This window comes from Helobdella robusta (genome assembly GCF_000326865.2).
Source record: "Helobdella robusta unplaced genomic scaffold HELROscaffold_12, whole genome shotgun sequence".
NCBI lineage: Eukaryota > Metazoa > Annelida > Clitellata > Rhynchobdellida > Glossiphoniidae > Helobdella > Helobdella robusta.
The window spans coordinates 588,213-612,924 of NW_008703664.1; the positions used below are offsets into that span (position 1 = coordinate 588,213).

At 30.8% G+C, this 24,712-nt stretch overlaps 3 protein-coding genes across 3 annotated transcripts; 2 read left to right on the plus strand and 1 right to left on the minus strand.

The window, feature by feature from the left end:
* The first annotated feature begins 95 nt into the window (after positions 1 to 95).
* Positions 96 to 5,474, plus strand: HELRODRAFT_190316 (hypothetical protein). The gene is made up of 9 exons (XM_009013454.1): positions 96 to 993; positions 1,060 to 1,108; positions 1,515 to 1,559; positions 1,614 to 1,761; positions 1,856 to 1,984; positions 2,153 to 2,285; positions 2,566 to 2,616; positions 2,905 to 2,999; positions 4,675 to 5,474. The coding sequence occupies exons 1-9, from the start codon at positions 266 to 268 to the stop codon at positions 4,848 to 4,850; spliced, it is 1,554 nt and encodes a 517-aa protein (XP_009011702.1). The 5' UTR covers positions 96 to 265; the 3' UTR covers positions 4,851 to 5,474.
* Positions 5,475 to 7,922: 2,448 nt separating this feature from the next.
* HELRODRAFT_190317 (hypothetical protein) lies at positions 7,923 to 19,125 on the plus strand (the record flags this gene model as incomplete). Its single annotated transcript, XM_009013455.1, has 21 exons — positions 7,923 to 8,033; positions 8,988 to 9,156; positions 9,333 to 9,503; positions 10,162 to 10,293; positions 10,375 to 10,506; positions 10,578 to 10,687; positions 10,746 to 10,838; positions 10,899 to 11,058; positions 11,402 to 11,678; positions 12,339 to 12,402; positions 13,241 to 13,474; positions 13,572 to 13,801; positions 13,862 to 14,177; positions 14,658 to 14,804; positions 14,892 to 15,161; positions 15,552 to 15,659; positions 15,721 to 15,945; positions 16,571 to 16,682; positions 17,804 to 18,133; positions 18,523 to 18,688; positions 18,909 to 19,125. The coding sequence occupies 21 exons, from the start codon at positions 7,923 to 7,925 to the stop codon at positions 19,015 to 19,017; spliced, it is 3,666 nt and encodes a 1,221-aa protein (XP_009011703.1). The 3' UTR covers positions 19,018 to 19,125.
* A 1,975-nt stretch (positions 19,126 to 21,100) lies between these two features.
* HELRODRAFT_167708 (hypothetical protein) lies at positions 21,101 to 23,608 on the minus strand (the record flags this gene model as incomplete). Its single annotated transcript, XM_009013456.1, has 4 exons — positions 21,101 to 21,166; positions 22,320 to 22,385; positions 23,177 to 23,315; positions 23,448 to 23,608. The coding sequence occupies 4 exons, from the start codon at positions 23,606 to 23,608 to the stop codon at positions 21,101 to 21,103; spliced, it is 432 nt and encodes a 143-aa protein (XP_009011704.1).
* Positions 23,609 to 24,712: the final 1,104 nt, after the last annotated feature.

Genomic DNA, 24,712 nt, shown 5'->3' on the forward strand with positions numbered 1-24,712 from the left:
GATTTTCTCAATATTGATTCTTCTTGCCATCGTTCTGCCGGCTTCTCACTGCTGGCTCTGCTGGCCGTTTAAAATGCACGTTTCAATTATGCAACAACAACAACAAATATTTTTCGTCAAATTATTTATTTGGTGCATTAGTTTTATTGACTGGATACTTAATTTAATTGTAAAAAATAGCATGGGTGTATATTTTAAAATACAATTTAGGATAAATAACAATTTTGTTAGAACCTAAGAACAACCATATTGCATCTTAATAATAATGGATTTTATTTACGGAAAACAAGCATCAAAAGATGTTTTTCAAGAAACGCAAAAAAATTTGAAATCAACGTTCACGGATGGACCATCGAAAATTTTAGGATCTGTCAAAAAAGGTTTTATGGAAGGGTTATCATCAACTATAGACCAGGTTGTCAACATTGTAGGTAGCAACGATGAAAATGTTGAAAACAGTGAAAAACAAACGCCAAAAAGTGAACAAGCTTCTAATGTTCCAGACACCTCAAAAAAGCCACGTCCGCCAAAACCACCGGCGCCGATGGGGAGACAAATGTCCGATAATGGTTCTAAAAATCTGTCTAAAACTATGTCGGAAGTTGATGAACCAAGCCAGCCTACAGCCAGACCAGTTTTGAAAAGACGAAACACAAACCCATTCATGGAGGGCTACGAACCCGCACCAACGGAAGCAGACCTACCCAGTACAGTTGTTGCAGAAGTTTATCAAATGGTTTCAGCTTTGTACGACAAAAATGACGAAAGTATTCCAGATAAAACAACAGTAAAAGAACGAACCGAAGCTCACGATGATGGTGACTCTGAAGGAACTGAAGGTTGCGATGAAATTGAAAAAAATCCCGACGATGAAATAACTCAAAATGCTACGGAAATACAAAACTGGAATGACGACCAGGATTTTAATGATCCGATTTCCAAAGAATGTTCTGATTTCATGAAATCATTCATTTCAAAAATTTTTGAAACTAAGTAAGTTTTTTCTTAAAAACACAAATAAACACTAAATACTACATATTTCATTTTATATATTTTCAGTGTTGAAATCAACCCGAAAAGCAAATCTAAATTTTGCGAAATGAGTCAGGTTAATATTATTTTCAAATGTAAAACTATTTCATTTATCAATATATGAACAAATTATTTTATTAAAATGTTTATATAGTGTTTTTATAATTAAACTACTAGGAACGAACACACAAACAATTTCTTAAGGCTACTCTAAAAACCTGTCTATTTATTCAGTTCCTGCCAAATAATTTAGCAATAAATGTGATAGCCTCCTCCATACAAATGTCTTTACTCTTATATCCGTCTTTAGTCCTAAATATGTTCATCAAAATTGTTCCAAGTCCATTAAGTTACTATCAAATTTTATTAAACAATAAATTATATAGACAATAAAGTATATAAATTATATTATATATGACAATTTATAATTTAGCCGAAACATGCAAGGGTTGCGCGATTTCAAATATGTTTTTAATTCACAGACAGGATTTGGACGATTGTGGTTTGCCGAATACATTTTAAAAAAGGTTTACTTTGTTGAGTTTAAATGTAATATTTTAAAATGAGTTTCACTTTTTCAGCAAGACGGAACAGTCACAAAAATAGCTGATGAAACATTCTACGCCCTGATACAATTTTTTACGATTGTACTTTTTGAATGCAATGAATCTGAGGACTACGGACCAGCGAAAACCCTCATGGAACTATCATTTGTTTTATATCGGGAAAGTTTGTTTTGATTGTTACGTATTAATTCTATCTTTAATCACAATGCCGTTTAAGACTCTACGTTTACACTCGCACACCCAACGATATTGTTGAGGTGACCTGCTGGGCATTTTGAATAATAATAATGTTGAGGTGACCAGCTGGGCTTTTTGCCGAGATTTCGGCTTATCCGACCTGGTGCTGCTGAGATCTCATCAGTCTATTGAGCACACGCTTTTTCAATGTCAGTTGCTTGTTAACGTAGATCATATCATCTAATTAGAAAGTAAACTAGTAATAAAAACAATCCCCTTAACAATACATCTAATGTTTGATTTCGTTTCGAAATGATTATAGATGTTCAAAAATCATTCAGCTGTTTTCAGTATTACTTGCATTTTAATTATTTAAGATGTCACAAAAGGAGAAATTGAAAAGCAGTTTTTGTACAGTTTCCTCAAAGATCTTTCCATTTGGCATTCTCCGAAGTTTTGGAACGCTGTTTCATTTTTCACTGTACAACAACAGCGTGCTGCTCAGACCGGGTGCATTTTTGAAAGTTTAATGATAATTTTTTAAGTTTTTTCGAATAATTTATATATCTCATAAATATTTTTAAATTGTAATATAATTGAAAATTTTAAAGCATCTTTTGACTGATTTATTTCATATCAATTTTTGAATTAATTGTAAAATTTTAGAGATATTAAAATTTTTATAAAAAATAATGTAAAAACGTACGGTGAATAATTTTTTAAATAATTAGAACGTTAGATAAATTTATCAAATTTTTTCAATTTTATTGAAAATATTTTTTAATTACAGAAATACAGAATCCGCGAACAGCGAACATGATGTGAGATGCAAGCAATTGAGGTTTGTTTTTGTGTCGGGCTGTTGAGTTTTCCAGTTCATCGCAGTTGCACGCTGCAATTTTCTCCACACGACCAACCAATCCTACTTTCAGAAAGTTGCACAGCAACCCAATTACCCACACTTTCAAAAACTTTAATTCCCAATCCTAACTCTACACTAATACGCAACTTAATACGGGAATTCGTCATGTGAACAATTTTTTAATGGGAAAGCCTAGTCATTAAAACTATTATATCTTGTTAAGTCATTTTAATGTAAAATTTATAAATCAACTGAAATACATTTAAGATTGATAACGCACTACATGAGATCTCTGGGAGTGAACAAAGAGCAATGCATTGAATACATCAAGAGGCAAGAAACAACATACAACTTAAGTAAAGGTGAGTATGAATTTTTTAAAAATAAAAATGTCTGCCATTACTAATTTGTATCTTTGACAAAAATATAAGACGGACAGAAATAATTTAGTTTTAAACTTACTTTTGAGCGTTTTTTCAGTAATGTTAATTTTCGTACCGCAAACTGATTGATTTATCGGCAAACTATCAACAAACTATTCTATTTAAATAAATTTAATGATATAGAAAAAACAATAATAAAAGGTTAAACAGTAAAACAAATCATTACTGGTTGTTTGTCTGCCATTATAGACAGGAAAGCACAGAGACATTTAACAAAAGTCGATCACATCATGGCTAATTGTTTATATAATGAGAGTGAATACTACGAAACTCGTCTTCAAAATAATTTCAAATGAATTGTATAAACATTTTCAACATTACATACCTTGTTAACAATTTTTAGTTTGAACGTTATTGCTTCAGCATTATTTGATGACATGAAATGAACAGATCAAACACCTTATGAATTACTTTTTTAAAGAGTAGTATAAGGAAGATGACAAAACAGTAAAGATGTTTCGCATTTAAAAAATGCGGGGCAAAAATGATGGGCAAAAATGATAGCTCTGTGAAAAAAACATTATAAAGCGAACAACATTTAATGTTACAATAACATAATAACAGTTAATTTATTGGATAATATATATCAATACCGATCAGTAAAAAATATATAATAATCATGATTGATTCTGATCAATCAATCAATCAATCCATCAATCAGTCAATCAATCAATCAATCAATCAATCAATCAATCAATCAATCAATCAATCAATCAATCAATCAATCAATCAATCAATCAATCAATCAATCAATCAATCAATCAATCAATCAATCAATCAATCAATCAATCAATCAATCAATCAATCAATCAATCAATCAATCAATCAATCAATCAATCAATCAATCAATCAATCAATCAATCAATCAATCAACCAACCAACCGACCAACCAATCAATCAACCAACTAATCAATCATCAATCAATCAGTTTGTAAAGTGTTATTTCCGCGATGTTCAACAGCGCTCCTCAGTGAATTTTGCAAACAGATGTGATGGAGAATTAGTCAAAGAAGGAGGTAGAGAGTTCAAGAGAAAATGGCCAGAAAAAAGATTTAACAAAAAAGTGTTTAACACGAGTTAAGAAGAAGTGAGAACTAGAAGACGATCATAAACCGGGGCGTTTAGGTTCAATTAATACATCTGAAAAGTACTTTTAAAAATTGATCTATATTTTATAGGTAGCCAGTGCAAAAGAACAAGATATGGAGACATATGAAAAAAGAAAGAGGCAGAGTTAAAAGTTTTACCTATAGGATAGAGTGTAGAATCAGAAAGACCATAGTAGAGCGAGTTAGAATAATCAATCCTAGATAAAACTAAAGAAGTAACAAGGAGAAGAATTGTCAAAAAAAGGCGAATGTTTTTTTATTATACGTAGATGCAAGTAAGAACTTCTAGAAACACTATTAATCTGGGAAGAAAGAGACATGCTCGAATCAAGATAAAGCCTAGACTACGAAACATCAAGAGTTTTAGAATCAGGTAAGATAATAGAAGGAATGGTAATAAAGTATTTGTTTAGATTATAGTTACATTGAATTTCTTAACAAACTTTGAAAGATTAATTTTAAAGCTATTAAATGAAACATTGCAGATCATGTAAAACAGTTGACAACAAAGATGGAAAAGTGGATTGATGGCTGTGACCCGAACGAAGACGAATCGAACGGTGCTATGTGGTTCATCTCGCAGAAGGCCAAAGCTGTCAACGCGGCTGCTCGATTGCTCAAGGATGGTTTCAACTTTCGAGGAACATTCAAAAATAATTGATGCTCCAGTGATGTGAAGTCATTTAATGTTCACCGTCTCGTTGAACTTGCGAATGAATGATCGTGTTCACTTTAAGTTTCCAATTATTAGATTTGTTCATGTGTTTCAATGTTGTTTAAAAGTAAATCAAACTTTAGAGTTTAGTGTTTAGATGAATTTTATCATTAAAGATGTATTTATTTCAGAAATGTTCATTGAACTATAACGTTAATTTGCATAATAAATATGTAAATTTTAACGCTGCTAAATGATTTTTGCAATTATTAATATTAAAAATATCTTGGATAAATTTTAGTATGAAATAAAAATTATCGAATTAGAAAAATTATTTAAAAAATTGCTCCATTTATAAAAAATATTGAATAACGTTTACGATATTTTAAAACATTTGCAATCAAACTCTGTTCAGCCTGCAAACGCCAGGGCAGATCATTTGTTTATTTTTATTTTTTTTTATAGGGACTAATATTAATTAAGGTTTTAATTATTGTACCATTGCTTTTACGTTAATAAATTGATTATATTCAGATAATATAATGGTTAGTAATTCAACCGAGTTTAATTTATTAAATTATTTTAATTATTATAAACACATTTATAAAGATTATTTCTCATGTAGTGTTATGTTTCTTCAAATTTGCATTTTATTTTTTGTGTCTGGCTCCACTGTCAATGACGAACCACTCACTGAGGTTTCAAACCGCGGTTGCGGATAAAAATTTCTCAAAACTCTGCTGATTTTGAGGTTTGGCGAGTTTTGTTCGTGCGGTTTGCAGCGGATTCGAGAGAGTTATTTAAAAAAACCGCCCGCAAAATTAAATGTTCAATTTTTAAAAATTTTCAGATTAAAAAATTTTGTTTTTACGTTTGTTTGCATATATGTACGTGTGTGAGTATGTATGTGTATTTAATGGCCATAGCTGAGTCTCTCTGGGGTCCACATTGATAAAGCCAAGCAAACAGCTTCTACTAGTTAATTCAGTGGATTTGAATAAATAAAGTTAGTTGGCTTACTTACGAAATTGCATGGATTTTAACAAACAACTAATACAAAAGATTTAAGATTTACATAATTTAAGGTTTATTGGTTAATTAGTTGGTTGTTTGATTAGTTAGTTAACAAAGTAGTATCATAATATGAATATACTTTTTTCAAAAATTTTTAAAATTCTCAATTTGATTTCATTGCGATATCGACGATGATGATTGTGACTGACTAATTAAAAACATCAAATAAAACTTATAAAATAGGATGGGCAAATGACGTCATGTTAACAGTATTTATTTAACTGCCTGTTAGTGAATTAGCCGGTATAAATGGTTATCCATATAAATAGAATGTCAACATTCAACTTCATTAGTTTTGTATGACGTATCAATGTCAATTTTGTTTGAAATCTAAGAAACCAAATATATCTATTAATATTAGGCTAATCTTGTGACAAAAAAGACCAATATAATCATTTAATAATTATACTCAAATAAATGTGTTTAAATATTATAAAAGATTTATGTAAGTATATAGATTCATTATATTATAAAGATATGTATATAATTATTGGTTTTGATGATAAATTTATACATAAAATAATAGTAGTAATTTTATAACATATATAACTAACTTTACGTTTTAATGACAGTTTCATCAAGACTGATGACGGCTATATGTTAAATTCTGAAATTTAAGTAAATAGTTAAATTCTGAAATTTAAGTAAATATTATAAACATTACATGTTCATTGAAAACATGTAATACTTCAAAACAATAAAATTTTAAGGAAAAAATAGACTTCACGTAATTATACAATAAATACTTCAAGACAACCAATCTTATATTAACGATGGTAATAATAATAATAATGAAGATTATGTTTTAGAGGCAAATGCTGGTAAACACCAGCAGTGGTTTGTCCAGGTATATAGCATAATATTCTGGGTAAATCTTGGCTAATAATAATGAAGATGCAGATAAATATTCATAAAGTGCCGTGACAAGGGAAAATTTAAGAAACTTCCAACTCAAAGTTGCTCTGAAGGTGCACGACATTATGAATCAACCGAAATTTATAATTGCTATGATAATTCCAATTAAAATTTTTTAAATATCAAAAGTAAATCACTTGTAATCTTAAAGATTTAGTAAAGTCCTTAGTTTAAACAACACTTTTTAAAAAAAATTTAAATCAATTGTTTATATTATCAAGTTTGTAACAATGATGATATTTACAAAATTTAAAATATTCATTCATATTAAGATCAGTTTCTAACATGACATTATTACATATCTGTGACAATTTAAATAAATTTTATATATTTGTATATAATAAAAAATTCATTACTTCGAAGCAAAGTATTGCATTACCCATTAAAACATTTCTATTTTCTTTTTTTTGATTTTGGTTTAAATCTTTGTCACAAAAATGATTACAGCAAATTTTTGTAGTGCTGTTGGGTAACCAATTCACATCACCTAATATCTTTATAACAAATTCTATCCATTTTTGTAGAAGTGTACAATTTTTCAATGGAAATCTATTTCGTGTTAATATAATAGATTAAAATATAAAAAATCAAAATTAAATTCATTTTTGGACATCCAACGTCCAACCACGCTAGCCTCAGCCTGGATTATGTTTTAGAAACAGCAAGATTTCCTAACCTTGCTTTAAAAAGGCTTCCTTAAAGTCCTACCTACCTTAACAAACAGTAGCAAGAAATGCATCCATAGGTAGACCAGAACCTGGGCGCTTGCCCATTTCATATTTCATCACAATACATAATTACAAGAAATAGAAGTTTAAAAAAATATTACACTGTTTAGTGTTTACTATTGTGTCTGTGTTTGACAACTGAAAAGTAATTTACTACTACTACTACTAGTAGTACTAAACAACTAACTAACAAAAATACTAAATACCAGCTAAACAACGTTATTTAATTAAATAATAACTAATTACTAAACTTACCGATGTAAAATAGCATTGAATATCGTTGCCTCACTATTAGAGCAACAGCTTATGCAACATTTACGACTTTTCATTTTGAAAAAAAAATTGACATGGAAAAATAAGAATGCCGTGTGATGCTTCTACATTTTCACGCAAAAAAGGCGATGAAACATTTCTTACGCTGTCACGTGACTCACCGCTCAATTTCATCAAAAGACTCTATATTGCTACCCAGGTTTTTTTGCTAAAAGTGAGCGATGCCCATTATATCTATATTCTATTTATATGATCTGCCTGGTGTGAAGGCATTTTGTCTTCTACGACGCCGGGACGATAGCAGAAGAGGGAAGCGATCAAGAAGAATACGAGCAAACACTGTTTGAAAATGACAGCAGTGTGATGCTTCTACATTTTTATGCATTCACGGCTCTTGTCTCTATAGAAAAAAATTATGAGGTCTTTCTTCCAGTTTTCAAATGCCATACCAAACTGCCACGCCCGAGCAACAACTTGCACCTACAGACAGAGATTTAACCGATTTTAGTATTTTTGTTTAATGAATATCGCATTATAGCATCAGTATTTTAGTAGAATAAAAAAAAACAGAACATGATGTTTTTATATATCTTCTAAATGTAATCACGTTACATTCTAAAAAAATTTGAAAAGTAAATACATACTATTTTCAAATAAGTAAGCTACGTTGGACTTTAAATTAAAATAGAAACGTTATTCTTCAATGGGCGTCTGATGATATAAGGCAGATCAAAACGCGACTTAAATTGTTGCATCATTGCACATCTAACTGAGCATAATGTTTTAAGAAATTAAATTTTGAAGAAATGGGAAAATATTTTTTAATTTTGGTCACTCTAGGTAGGCCTATTATTTATTTTTAATTATTTTCTTATTGACATGACTTGAATATTTCACTTCAAAGGTGTTGTATATTTTCTTCCTCTTTCAAGATCTCTATTCACCGGAGGAGTTCAAGACAGTTTAGAATTTTTATTAATACTTTAAAGAAAAAAATTTAATTAGATTTGATTGCAATTTTAATAAAAAAAATTCACAACAATTCAAAACAGTTTAAATTTCAAATCTGACTTTAATGAATTTGTCGTTAAAAGAAAGATTTTTAAATACAGGAAAGAGCCACCCATGCGTTAGCTACACAAACATCTCCCAGGTTGAACGCCGTAGAGACAACATCATCAACTCAACTCTTAACGCCTTACACGACAGCAAAATTTCACCAGGCGCATGGTACAGGTTTTGGAGCCCTGGTGGCTACGAAATTATCGATAAGTGCCCACCACTCTTTTCCTGCGGCACTCAGTACCCAATCTGGCTTGATGGTTTGTATAAAAAATTTATTTTAAATTCATCCGTAAATCCATCTTGAAGTTTTTAATCTGCATCGTAATATACAAAACGTTTTTGCTTCATTTTGTATACAAAGTAATTACATTTTTTATTTTTAATCACAGGCAACCTTTACTTGTTTGTGAATTCTCATTTAATAAATTTTCAGGAAAACATCCTGATATTGATGGAACGGATGCGATATCTTATTATGTGTGTCAACGCAGGCAACATGACTGCTGTGCTTCCCGTTGGGTCACCCACATATTGAACTGCTCTGGCTATTACGTGTACAAACTTCACCAAACTTCTTCACACGGCTACTCTGCATATTGCGCCGGTAATATGTGTTTTTGCACATATCAATTGTTTGTGCGTTTGTGTGTGTGTTTGTGTTTGTTTGTGTGCGTGTGTGTGTGTAACATTACTTTGAACATCAACCAATCTTATAAGCTTATATACAAACTAAACATCCAAACACAAAAATGGACAAACCAACCAATCAAATCGATTGGCGAGTTAGATTAGACATAAGTATCAAGTCTCGCGCCGATGTTATTGCGTAATGGTCTTGTTAGAATATTTCTGGTTAGAAGCACAATGACTATCATATGTCTCAAACCACCAATATACTGCTTCGGTGGCAAGATGGTGTAATGGTGAAAGTGCCTGCTTTGTCTTGGTCTTGCAGTTAGATTTTCGCCCACTTTCACCGTTCGCGAATATTCGCAAGCCCTGTGTGTCTTGTTGTTACTTTAGAAAATTAATTTAAAAAAATAAATAAGAAAAACATATGTCATGTAAAATGGATGTTTTTCAAAATATTGTGGCTCCAAATTTCATTTGTAACTAAGGAGATGCATGTGGTATTGCGTTTGTCAGAACTGCAAAGTAAAGAACAAAAAATTAAACAAAGAAATTTCCTATCAGTGAAAAAAGAGAGAATATAATGTTATATAATGTAATGAACCATAAAGCAATTTTATGTAAACAAACAGTTATTCCGTCGTACAAATGTAAAATGAAAAAGTACGTTATGTTTCGAGCGAACCTGAAAATTTTTACAGGAACGGAAAACCCATGCCCTCCAGAAATGAATTCTGAGAATGGGTTCACCCCCGGCTGCACTGGTTGGTCTATTGTTACTACCTATTTAATTGGTAATCAATTTATTGAAAGTTAATTAATATAAAGTTTAAAAAAATTCCAAGATAACTTTCCTAAATTGGATGGCCAAGTTAAGCTGACAATGAGCCAAACCGATCCTTCACTAACTTTCTTTTGCGACTTTAGGGGAAGAATCGATGTGCGGACAGTTTTGGTGGCTGATTGGTATGTGACAAGTACGTGCGAACATATTTATATTGTGTTAGATATAGTACTCAAATTAATATAATTTACGTTGGTTTGACAGGTATTGATGACAACAACACCTACCACCTTCCTGTGTGGACAGATCACATGGTGGAAAGAAAGAGATCTGTCTTAAAAGAAGAATGGATTAAGAAAAAGCTTGGATCGAATGTTGATAACAATTAATTTGTAACCTCTAATATGTTTTGTAATTTTTTCTTTTATGCAGGTATACTGTGAAATTAGGTCAAAATGGAAAACTAGTACTTCCAAAGTCCTCAGCAGGCCAATAAGAAGCGAAACTTTATTTGCAGGCATTAAAGTAAAATAAACAATATTTTTTTTGTATGGACGAAAATTTGAATTAATTCTTCCAAAATAGTTATTCAACAGAATAATCAACGTCACTGAATCTGGCGGCGTTGGGATTATTCAACTACAGTCCACCATTCCTGTTATATGTCTAACCAACATAGATGAAAGTAACTGTAAAATTATTATTGAATTTGCTTATAATCCACAGAGAGGAACATACTATTATTGTAAGTCTATAATTGTTTAAAAAACAAATTTTAATTAAAGCAACATGATTTTTTAAGAATTATTGTTTAGTCGTCATCTATTGAATTTCGCATAAGAATTGAAATATATCACTTCACCTGGAGGCGTTTGCCTGACCGTGTCATATTATCTATTGTAATCTTTTCTCTGCACCAATTTTGAAGAAATTGAAGACGACAGTGGAAATAAAACAGAATATTTTTTTCGAGTTTACAAATTTTTTTTATTTGGCATGTTTCGACTTATGCTTTTTGTTATTTTGAAGTTATGGATTTCAATTTATATGTTTGTTTGCGTACATTCAATTTTATTTCGTCTAAACAGCTGAGGACGAAGATGAGATAGTGTCTGGAGATTGCTCAATTACCTTAACACCTAAAAACTGGAAACAAGTCCACAACATCTCCGTCAAAGCTGTTAGGGATTTCATGAATGATGGAAACAAAAAAATTTATTTAAACTTCAGAAAGATTTTCACCACCGTGGCAACCGACATGTGGAATGAATACCAAATACCTTCCGTTGAGATAATGGTTCTTGACGTGCATTCTGCTCTGTGTAGCTCTTACGGAGATCCACATATACAAACTTTCGATAAAACGTTTGTAGTTTTTATTTGTTTTGTTTTATAAACTTATTTTCTACGTATTTTTTTCATAACCGTGAAACGCCCAAAACTCTGTTTGTCAGCATCGCTAAAACCTGAGGAGAAATTCCCTCTGAAAGTGTTTCAAAATTTACAAACGTTTTGATTCTTTTGAATGTTTTGATCGTACGTTTTAATCCTTACGGGCGTTTTTGATACTTACATACGTTTTAAATCATGTGACATCTGATAATTACACGCAGGTTATTCATACGTTTTGACATACGACGACATCTTTCTCTATTTATTTTGCATTTTTGCGTACATTATACAATATTTTTCAATTACGATAAAACGATAAAATTTCTCATTAAATTTGTCCTTAAATAAATGCAACCGAGGCATCAACACTTTCAAAATATTTTTCTTTATGTTGATTTGTTCTGTTCGCGATATTCGTGTTCAAGCTCGAAACGTGTTTACACAATGAGAATTTCTGGAACAGTCTTTATGTAACATACATTTTTTTAGAATTGCTATATTACATCAGAAGAAACAGAAATTTGTAAAATGGCGCAATTTGTGATGTTTTTTGAATCTGTTATCAACCTTATTATCAATAAACAGCTTATTGACTTATTTTAAAATTCAGTTATTTAAAATTTCACTTTGCAGAGTTTATGATATTTTCTTAGAAGGAGAATTTCTTTTATATTCTAATGAAAATTTACGAACAAAGGTAATAGTTTCTATTATAATTTGAAATGTCCACATTTTTTAGCTTATTTTTGTTTTGGTTTTCGGCTGTGATTTTAATTGAAAGTGATTTTTTAACCTAGAAAGCATTCAAGAATTCAGAAACAAGTTTTTTAATTTATTGACTTTCAAGTTTTGCTTTTATTCACTTTTTGTTTTTAGAGATTAACCAGTTAATAAAATTATTTTATGTTGATGTTTGAAACTAAGTCTTGAGTATTAGACTAAGCCTTTTATATTCGTTTGCTGTTGTTTTTTTGTCGTTTTTTCAAGATAGATGACTTCTTGCAATTTCCTACTACTCTATCTATTTTTACTTTTGGCATTTCACAAGTACATTCTATTTGAACAATGTACTCCTGATTATAGATAGGCTTAGAAATTCTCGTGTTTCCTATATACATCTGTATGTGGGAATATATATATATATATATATATATATATATATATATATATATATATATATATATATATATATTTGCACTGTTTTAAAATATGGCGATAAGTAAGTAATGGTTATTATTTTTATTTCACCTGTGAAATTTTTGATAATGTTCCAAGTTTCATTATTTATACTTTTACTTTTTTGAAATTTAAATAAAGTTGAAAAAAATGAACAATTCCAGGAAATTAATCTTTGAATAACATAAATTCCTCTCTCTCCCCAATGTTTCAAACATTATTATGGTTGTTGAATTGATATCAAAAGAAATAACATTTAAGAACATAATGAAATTGATTTAAGCAACAAGAATAAAAATGACAATAAAAAATGTTTTTATATTTGCATGAATGTTCACTGATTTTATGTTTCCCTAAAGGTACATATACGAACTCAACGCTGCTTCAATGCCGCCTGCAACTGTGCGGTGGCTGTTGCCGTAGACGACGACGTTATAGTTATTGACAAATGTAATAGAAAAAATAAGAAAATAGTTAAAGGCTCAAACTTTCCAGATGGTTGGAACACTTTACACAGACACTCGTTGGAGCAAGGCAACAGATTTGTTGACGGTCTGCGAGTTTTCGAACATGACGAGGGCAGGAGATACACGGTAATGAAGTTTTTTTTTCTCTTTATTATTATCGTTTAAACAGTTCGTTGTAAAATTTGTATAAATTGTAGAATACTGACGGCTTATTAAATAACAGATACATACGCCATCTGGATCATTTGTCGATATGCACATGGTAGATGAATGGATCAACATCAATGTTTTTGCTTCCAGTGAGGATTTCAATTCATCATCTGGACTGTGTGGCATTTATGACGGAAATCCAAGAAACGACATAAGTCTGAATACAAACGACTACACTGAAATTGACGAAATTCTTTCTTGTGGCTCAAACGAGAAGTTATGTCAATTTGTTGAAAGCTGGAGGTAAAACAGTAAAACTTTGAAAAACAGTATTTAAAAATACATTTTCAATGACATATACAGAGTTCCAGAAGAATATTCTTTGTTTGGCAAAATAGTAAATTTCAAATGGTCCCAGACTAGCAAAGTTTACCAGGATGAACTTTTTTGCACGTGTAATCTTGAAAAAGACCAATCGGTTGTCGTGTGCGACCCTAAGACAGCTGTTATGAACTCGGAAAGTGACCGAGAGATGAATAACGGAAAAGAAATTAATAAGAACATTCACATTCGAGGAAGAACTCGATACGCTAGAGACACAGAAAATGTTGCAAACAATTATAACTTGGACTCTTATTTTGATTCTGAGTTTATTCAGGATAGTAATTTTCATGGAAAGGTATGAATTTATATTGTTTTCATATATCTTACATATTTTCAATAATTGAAATGATATGTGAGTGCGATAAAGATTAAGGTTTTACATATCGTAAATGTACGAATATAGGGACTCAACTCAATCTGTTCCACCCATTTTTCTTAAACGTGCACACCATTCATACACTCTAGATTCAGTCAATGCAATGTATCCCACCCCTCACGCATGCATACACATCATAAGTAATCAAGAAAACATACCTGCATGACTTTTTAAAGTGAGTTGTCACGTACTCATTCAGTAGGTAAAAGAAAAAACAAAATAAAATAAATGTTTCTTTATCGACTGATGACACATTTGCGACTTGGTTGAGTAGCTTTTTTAACTTTTCAGTTGTTCACTTTAACATGTATGTTTCTTGCAGAAGTCTTAATATAAAAAAAAGATATCCGCATCCATGCATGGTAATACTAACTCATTATTTGTTATTAAAAATTACAGAGTCTTCCAATTTTGAGCCTGGCACAGAAAAAAGAATCCCAATCATACAAAATGTGTGAAAATAGCATTAAAAATAATGCTGGATTAAACTGTGTCAGTGCAGATGACATAAAGAACCTGATCGAGACGTGTTACACTGACGTCCAGGTTTGTATCAAAATAATATTTCCTCGTCACTTTTTTTTACATTAAATCTGATGTCGGCACTCCACATGACTTTTTATAATATTGTAGCTAAGTGGATCATTTGACTGGAAAGAGGCATCGAAGTTGCAGACATTCAAGTTGTGCATCGACAACATAGCAAAGAATTCCACCTTGTGGATTAAAAACGTCACTGAGCAAACTTCGACGAACACAACGAAGACAAAAGTTAACAAGAACCTGTTGAAGTTATGTTTGCAGGATTGCCATAACAATGGAAAATGTGAAAACAGAAAATGCTTTTGCAATGAAGGATTTGAAGGAGAATATTGCAACGTTAATTCTTCAGCTGTTCCGCAGGTTGTAAAAATAATTATTCATCATGTTCTTTGATAAAAAATTATAGTAATTAAATTTCTCGAATTTTCCCTTATTAACCGTAATTAACAAGTGCAGTGTTTTTCGTTCTTACGGCCTACTGACCGTGTTCGAATCTTGTTTCTGCACAGCTCGGCGGCAGTCAAATTGCCAACGATGCGATGTTCACTTGCACGGAATGTAAACACCCTTCGCTAGAGATCATCCTGCAGGCAGCTTTTATGTATTACATTACATGCACCGTTTACGTTGTGCGGAGCAAATTATTTAAAAAAATGGGCCGTAATAAAGTATATTAAAAATAACAAAATTGAATAATTATTAATTTGATTTTAATTTTTGTGGTTTAACAAAAATATTTTTAATTTTTAGAACTTGCGCACAAAAAAGATCTGCGATTTTGAAACATCAAACTGCAACCTATTGCTGGTTGAAGGGAAGACTTTTATGAAAAGCGACAAAATCATATGTTCATTCAAAGTAAAATTTTGAAAATTTACCATTAAATATTCACGTTAAAATTTTTTTCTTTTCTTCATAGAATAAGACAGATAGTGCATGGATGAATAACGTTACAGCAATATTTGAAACGTTCCAAACCATCTTGTGTCCCTCACCGTACAGCAATACTGTTCCGCTACACATCCAACTCGCCGTCATCATAGCCGAAAAACATTTCTTTAAACAAGTGGACACAATTTTTGTGTACGATTCAAAATGCTTAAACTGTACGATAGAAAATGATTCTTATAAATGTTTTCAAAAGGTAATATTTTTTTTCTAATTTTACAACTCATTGATGTGTAGTAATTTATAAACAACTAAACACGCAATAAAATGCACAAGAAATCAACTGCTCAAATTATTTTAGTTCGCTTATTTACATAGAGTGCAATGTATTTTTTTATATTTAAACAAATTGGTAGGGTGCGGATTTAGTTGTATGCAAACAAAGTTTCAAAAGCTTAATATTTTGTATGTATGAAAAGTTTCAACCGAGTGCTTGGCAGGATGCAGGAAATAATACAACATCAAATGATAATAACTTGCAATTGAATATATTCTGTCTCGAATCAGCGTAACCAAATTTACAGATTATTTTATCGAAAATTTTAAGCTTGGTCTAAATTTATATAATTTTCGTACAAATGCATGTCTCATTGAACGTTTTACATTAATTTATTAATAATTGTGTAGAATATCATGGAAATGTAATGTAAAATGTAAATTACTCTGAATGACCAAACGAATATCCATAAATTGATTGAATGCCCAGCTGACCGGTTATTGGCTGACCGACTGACCAACCATCTGACTGACTGAATGAATGATTGTCTAGCTGACCAATCTACTAATTGAAATAAAAAACAAATGTTAAACTTCCGATACAGGGTGGAACGTGTTACATTAATCAGGAATGTTATGCAAACGGAAATCTAAATCCGAGTAACTGCTGCGAAATATGCAATCCTTCAGAATCGAATTCAACGTTTACTGCCAGAAGTGAGCAACAATAATTATTATACAAATATATGGCTACTAATACAGCCTATGCTTCAGTAGTTTTTCTAAGGACAAAGCTTTTATAAACTGAAAAGTTATTGTGCAAAGTGATTTAATTTTTGAGATTGATTACCGAAAAAAATCTTGTGGTTTTTCTACAATCACAAAATTTCTGCTTTGATTGCCAATCGGTTATTAAGACTTGTCAATTCCTTATTTCATATTATTTATAGGTTCTATTTTCATTTCAGTCATTTTTTCAGTCTTTTTTTTTACTACCCTACAATATTTCAAATTTGGATGATCAGTTATATATTGAATTAATTTATTTATATCCTTTGGAATTTTGAGGTTCTGATGTTGAAAAATGATCTAGCTTAAGAGTGGGCAAACTTTTTGCTGTGAGGGCCGCATTAAAAACTATTATATCAATTTAAAATTTTACGAACGTTGACCGGGAGGGAATTTCTAGAACGTTGAAATGTTGACCGGGAGCAACATTTGTGGCTGATGACCTTTTTTTACTTATAATATCATTTTTTTTATTTTTTCGTCAAATTACGTATACAAAATCTTACGGGCCACATAAAATGGCTTGGCGGGCTTCATGCGCTCCGCGGGCCGTAGTTTGCCCATTTGCCACCTCCGATCTAGCTAATTAGCAACTACGAAAATAGTTTAAAAGAGGTCAAAATTTAGCATTAAGCCTCTAAGCCTCACTATACACGCATCTTTCGATTAGGTTTTTTTTACCAAAATGTACAAAATTGTATTTGAATTACGGTAAAAGACAGTTGAAATTTTTGGCGGTTCTTCAGCCTAATGTAACAAACATAAGCTGAAAATGAATGCTGATATCGTTTTGTACTTGTAGTTAGCTATTTTTTTTTTCATTGAAACAACTATAATACATTTTTCAGTACCCTTAGAGCTAAAAAAACTTGAAAAAGGTTTAATCATGAATTAAAATTTAATAAATATTAAAAAAAAGAATTTATTTAAAGAAATCAGCCATCTTACGTATTAATAACATTAAAAATCTGCTAATTTTGTAATCAAAAGTACATAAATTAATCAAATCAAATAAATTTTAAAACCATTTTCTAATAATCTTTCAACAGGATACGAGTCAACAATAGTAGCATCAGCAGACGCAAACATTTTAATAAAAAGTTGTTCAAACAGATCACCAATGACATTCAGATTGCAGGACCCACCAAATTGTAATAAAATATATCTAGACAGTCAAATATCGGATAACTGCAACAGTATGCTGGACATTTATTACGACGAAAATGACATCATTGTTCAGCTTCGAGAATGTAGAGTTAATCCATCGATCTGCCTATTCAATCTGACGTTGAAGGACCAATGTCGAGGTCACGAGCTGCAAAAAGTTAATCAGTATAATTTCTATTGGCCAGGAACCGGAATAAAAGATGAGTGCGAAGGTATTTTTCAAAAATTGGTGTTGTCAGTTGTCACGTTTTTATGCATGGTCCATAATATTACATTTTTGTTGTTGGTGAGACATCAAAATACAAAAATCTAAAACAATTAAGAATTTCTAAAATTTTACGTTTTGCATTTTTTAAATAATTAATCAGTTAGTTTTATGATTTTCATTATAAAATTTCAAATCAAAGAATGACACTACTAGTGTTGTTTTACCTAACCGAAATCATTTTCTACATTTTTAATTAACGGCAATTAAACGTAAGATAATTCAAAAACTAAGACAAATCTTGATCAAAGTTACTGAAAAGCGTCCAAATTATGATAATTATAACTTTTATAAACTTCATAGTGAAGTTCATTTGAATACACTGATTTTTTGAAGGCAAATACAGCCAAAGTGAATTTGTCACGACGCTGAATGTAAAGGTAACAGAAATAGTCTACGAACCATTCCAAGCCAGTCATTCGCAATCTAATGATGGTGCAAGTTTTGAAATTTTAAAGATGGGGAATGCAGAAGTCAGCGTGGACGTGAAGGGGATTGTAACGTACGTTATACTATTTATTTTATTTGTAATTACTACGAATTTTAACCTTTGTTAATGATTATCATTTATTATATTAATATTTAAAACCATCATAACGCTATAAAAACCATTATAACCACTATTAAAAACCATTATAACGCTAGGTGAAAGTTTTGTCAGGTGTTTAAACTTAAATTTCTAATGAAGGTGAATGTACTTATAAAAATAAATTAAAAAACAGATACCAAGCGCCGAGTACGCCTGGCCGAGAACAGTTCCGAGTCATCCGGTACCAAAACTGTGTTCACCAAATTAAACTTGTTAATGTCGAAATAAAGGAAAACAATTAGATAAGAACAAACTTGTCAAAAAATTTAACACTAACATTGAGATTAACAATTTAAACTTATTAACTCTAGAACAAAGGTTTTTTCAGCCGTAATGAGTGTCAATACTTATTTGATCGTTGTCATTCACTTTTACTTAGAAGCGCTCAAAAAATTATGAACGCTTATTCATGTTATAACTAACTCTTTTTTTGTTATTATTGTATAAAATTTTCCTAACTAGTCAAGAAGGTTTATTATGTTTCAAAAGAGCTTAGAAACAAGTTCTGCCCTCTTTTAAAATTTGGTTGAGCCACCTCGATCTTTGATGACTGAAAGGAGACTAGCAGGCATTGAAAGTACCAGCTTCTCAAGTAGTTCACTTTCTAAACCATAATTCCATACAAAAATAATTTTAACCTTTAGTTCAGTTGCATTGCTGAAGTTCTTAGTCCAGACCTTTCTTTTGAGCAGGTACCATAAGTTTTCTATGAGATTAAAATCTGGAAATTGAGGAAGCCAATCCAAAGTTTTCCATCCATTGGCCATGATGAAATCCTTCACTAATTTTTACCTATGGCTAGGGGCACCATCACCTTGCAGCCAGAAAAAAGTTCCTGGAAAGAGGGTTCTTGTAGACCATTTCAGCTGCTGGTTTAAAACTTTAAGATACCATGCACTGTTGCTTATCTTTCCCTATTCAAGAAACCTGATTCGGCCATGAATGAATGAATGAATAAATGAATGAATAAATGAGTGAGTGAATGAATGAATGAATGAATGAATGAATGAATGAATGAATGAATGAATGAATGAATGAATGAATGAATGAATGAATGAATGAATGAATGAATGAATGAATGAATGAGAAAAATAAAAAGACGAAACTAAACCTTACTTCAAAAATCGTCGTTACTGTAATCCATTGCACCAACGACCACCATCAGATCGGCGCACAAGATGTCATCCGAACTGCAGAGCGTCACCCGAAGAGCCAACGATCTTATTCTTTCTACACTACTATCACATCATCCATCCATCCAGTCATCCATCCATCCATCTATCCTTTCATCCATCTATCCATCCATTCATCCATCTATCTATCTATTTCTTTAATTAGTTTTGCGTGCATATGATATTTGGTAAAATATATTTGATAGGAATCGAATATAAACCTAATACCAGCTAATTCACTGCCGTGCAGTCAAATAACTACTGTTAATATGACGTCATTTTCTCCAACGATTTCGCAACAAATTAATTACCACCTATCTTATTTTATAAGTTTTTATTTGATGTTTTTTAATTAGTCAGTCACAATCATCATCGATATCGCAATGAAATCAAATTGAAAATGTTTTAAATTTTTGAAAAAGTATTTTTATTCATTTGATGATACTACTGTTTGATACTGTATTATCAATTAACCAGTCAATCAACAAATGAATCAATCAATCAACCGCTGAATCAAATCAACTGATCGAACAATCAATCATTTAACTAGCCAATCAAACAATCAACTAATCAACCAATGAACCTTGAATTATATAATTTGAAATTATTTTTGTCAATTTTAATGCAATTTCGTAAGTAAGCTAACCTATGGCCCTATTAAGCGGTAAGTTAGCTGCCGTGTTTTTGAAACAAAAAGCAATATTTTCACTTAAATTGACAAAATAATTTAAAATTACATAATTCAATTTAATTACAACGTTTTAAACATATTAAGTCAAGTAAATATCTAGTGATAGTTGTTTGTTGAAATCATATATGTAGTCTATATATATATATGGTTGAAACCACATAACTAAAATAAATATAACGGCCTTCGCTCACTTTTAACGGTCGAACAAGGAGCTTACTTTCGGAAGAGATTTGGAGGGTGATTTATTATCGTTCGAGTCAAGAGTCGGGCTATTTGACATGCTTGGATTATTGGCTTACGAAATTGCATGGATTTTAACGAGCAAGCTATATGAAATATTTACTTGACTTAATATGCTTAAAACATTGTAGTAATTCTCTTTAATTTTATTAAATAAAATTATGATTTTATTAAATAAAATTATGTATTATTAAATTATTGTTGTTAATTTGAATATAAAAATTATACTTTTGGTCCTGTGAAATCCGGTGGCTTTTTACTGAAGCCGAATGGCTTAGTAGGATTGAACTAAAGTCACCGTTTTTTACACTATTCGATCATGTTAAAAACTTGTTTGCTTACGGCCTAAATAGATCAAAATTGTTATTTGAACAACTATCTTCATTATATTCAATGAATATTTTACATTCTGCTGGTGCTCATAGAAATTATGGTTGCTGAAATCATACGTTGGCTTACTGCAGTGGCTTACTGGGTCTCATACAACAGTGTCATGGCGGTTTTCTTTACATATAATGCTTTAAATAAGTCAATATATTCATTTCACAATTATTTTTGTCAATATAAAAAAAGAAATTGCTTTTGTCTGGTAAAATACAGTGGCCAAGTAAAGCCGTATGTTGGCTTAATCGGATTTTCTTTTCATATATACAATACTATGAGATCAATCAATCAATCAAACAATCAATCAACCAACCAATCGACCAATCAATGAACCATATTTGAAAAATATTTGCAAGGCTTGTTGAAACTCAAACAAATATTTAACTGTACAGATCTATAAACAATTTCGAGATTTTAGTAAAGAAAGAAAAACACAATTATTAAATCAAGAAATATCCAAAAATTATATAACCAAATTTAAAAAAACTAGAAACCAGTCAACATTTAATAAATAATTAAATAAATAGACATTATTAAAAAGATTGTTCAAAAAGGTAAAATTTAAGACGACGACGAGAATAAAATGTAGTTTGTTTTGTTGGTGTGGGGCTGCGAAGCAAAAACAAACACGTCACAAAAAACTAGTAAAAAGTCGCAAGAATAGTAGTCAGTCACCTACTTACAATTAAATTACTCTCAGGGCCCTAGCTTACTTATAATCATTAACTAAACTCACCTACCTACAAATATGTTTTTCTACGTTTTTGGAATTTTACATGTTTCAGGTATTTTATTTTACATATTTCAGCGTTTTTATTTTACTTGAAACTTTTTAACTAATGTTAAGCCCTAGCCTACCAACGATTGTTCAACTCATCTCAATCCCTAACTTACCTACGAATTAAATTAAGTCTGGTAAAGAAAATAGAAATTTGAAGAAAAACATAACAACGACACCGAATGAATGGATGTTGTGTATGTGTGTGTTTTATTGATGTGTTGTGTAAATGTGCGGGCGTGTACTCTCCAAAAACTTCTTCACTCACTACGGACGAACCTCCATTGCACTGACCATCATCTGACACGCATCGATGGAATGAATTTGACCGGATACTGAAAAACACTAAATTGAAAAAAAAAATAATTCTTTAAAGTAAAAAACAAGCCATTGGAAAAAAAGGCAACTTATTTTATTGAGATGACAAATTCCAGTACTTTCAATGATACGATGGGACAAGAACAAATTTTCTTTTATCTTCACATTGTCATCGGAACGATCATCATGAGACCACCATCTGAAACATACTGACGCCCACCACAGCCCATCTCTCATCATTCTGTAGACAAGTTTTTTATAATTAGCGTGTTGGTAAATAATCAAGGAACAAAAGAACGAACGAATAAATGATTAACTGAATGATTGAATGATTGGTTGAATGAATGAATAATTAATTAATCAATCAATAAATGATTTAACGAATGAATAGAATGAATCAATTAGTGGAGGAATAATTTGAAAGATAGTGATAAAATGAATGAGAAAAATAAAAAAAAAACTAAACCATACTTCAAAAATCGTCGTTGCTGTTTTCTTCAAATTGTCATCGGAACGATCATCATGAGACCATCATGTGAAACGTGCTGACGCCCACCACAGCCAACCTCTCATCATTCTGTAAAAAGTTATTTTTATTAGCTTAGTAGTAAATCAAGGAACAAAGGAACGAACGAATAAATGATGAACTGAATGATTAAATAATTAGTTAAAAGAATGAATGAATGAATAGAATTAATTAACGTCAATTAATGGAAGAATAATTTGAAAGATTGAGGGAAAAAATGAATGAATGAGGAAAAAAAACGAAACTAAACCTTACTTTAAAAATCGTCGTTACTTCAATCCATTGCACCGACCACCACATTCAGATCGGCACACAAGTTTTCATCTGAACTTCTGAGTGTCAGTCGAACAGCCAACGCGCTGATTCTTCCTACGCGCTGATTCTTCCATCTGAAACGTGCTGACTCCCACCACTGCCCACCTCTCATCATTCTGTAGACAATTTTTTATTAGCTTAGCAGTAAATGAATGTTAGAATCTAAGAAGCCAAAAATTATAAAATGGAAATAATGGCAAATAAAGAATAACTAAAAATAATAAAGAGATTAAAATGTAAAAAAAAACTTACCGTCGTCCATTCGACAAAGGCAGAATGTTGAATGCTTTCCGGTTCCTACGTTGTCCTCCAAAACTGGTGCCAGTCCTCCTCGAGATTGATGCTGAAACACAGCCCGTGGAATGGAGAAAGAGAAAATTCTCATCAGAAAGTTTAGCGGTGCCTGCATCTCAAATTGCTTAATAAAAATAATCCAATCTACCTATTCAATTACCTTAACTAATTTATATTAAATTGTTAATGGTATAATTGTTTATATAAACATATAAACATATAATCTTATTAATTATTTGTATACATGGATTCTAGTTAATATATATATATATATATATATATGTATATATATATATATATATATATATATATATATATATATTAAATTTATTATAAAAGCAGCAGTAATCAATGCTACATATGTAGGCACGCAGTTCAAATTTTTCGGGAAAAACTCAAAATAGTTGGAGACCACACCTTGCTTAACATCCAATTCCAAGCCGAGCCAAGCCAAGCTGATCTAATATGCGTAGATTTATAAGCGCTTTTATATTAAAATTTTGCTCGCTTTATATATATATAGTATATAAATTCATTATTGAAGCAACAGTAATCAGTGCTACATATGTGCGCACGCAGTTTAAATTTTTCTGAGAGAATTCCAAATTGTTTGAGACCACACCTAGCTTAACATCTAATTTCAAGACGAGCCAAGCCAAGCTGAGCCAATATGCGTAGATTTATAAGCGCTTTTAAATTAAACTTTTGCTCGCTTTATATACGAATATACCAATATAACAAATTTTCCATCCGATTTTAAAAATTTTCATTGATGCTTTTTAATCAGTCAAGTCAAAATCATCATCATCGATATCGCGGTGAAATTAAATTGAAAATTTTTTAATAATTGTTGATAAAAGTAACGTATATATATATATATATATATATATATATATATATATATAGTAAAAAGTTTTAAATTTTTCCGAGAGAATTTCAAAATAATTTGAAACTACACATAACACAATTGTACAATTTGAATGTGTAAATACAATATTAAAAATGTATTATAACTACGTATATATATATATATATATATATGTTGGTAATAGACCATAATTTTTACAATATTCTATAAATTTTACCGAATGTTTGGCGCCAAACATTCGTTAGAATTTATAGAATATTGTAAATATATATATATATATATCGATGATGATGATGATTGTGACCTGACTAATTAAAAAGCATCAAAGAAAATTTATAAAATCGGATGGAA

Excerpts from the sequence above, each read along its gene's own strand:
- HELRODRAFT_190316 (XM_009013454.1), top strand. The coding sequence starts at position 266 with ATGGATTTTATTTACGGAAAACAAGCATCAAAAGATGTTTTTCAAGAA. Across the intron at positions 994-1,059 it reads TCAAAAATTTTTGAAACTAA|TGTTGAAATCAACCCGAAAA; the intron begins GTAAGTTTTTTC and ends ATATATTTTCAG. Across the intron at positions 2,286-2,565 it reads CAGCGTGCTGCTCAGACCGG|AAATACAGAATCCGCGAACA; the intron begins GTGCATTTTTGA and ends TTTTAATTACAG.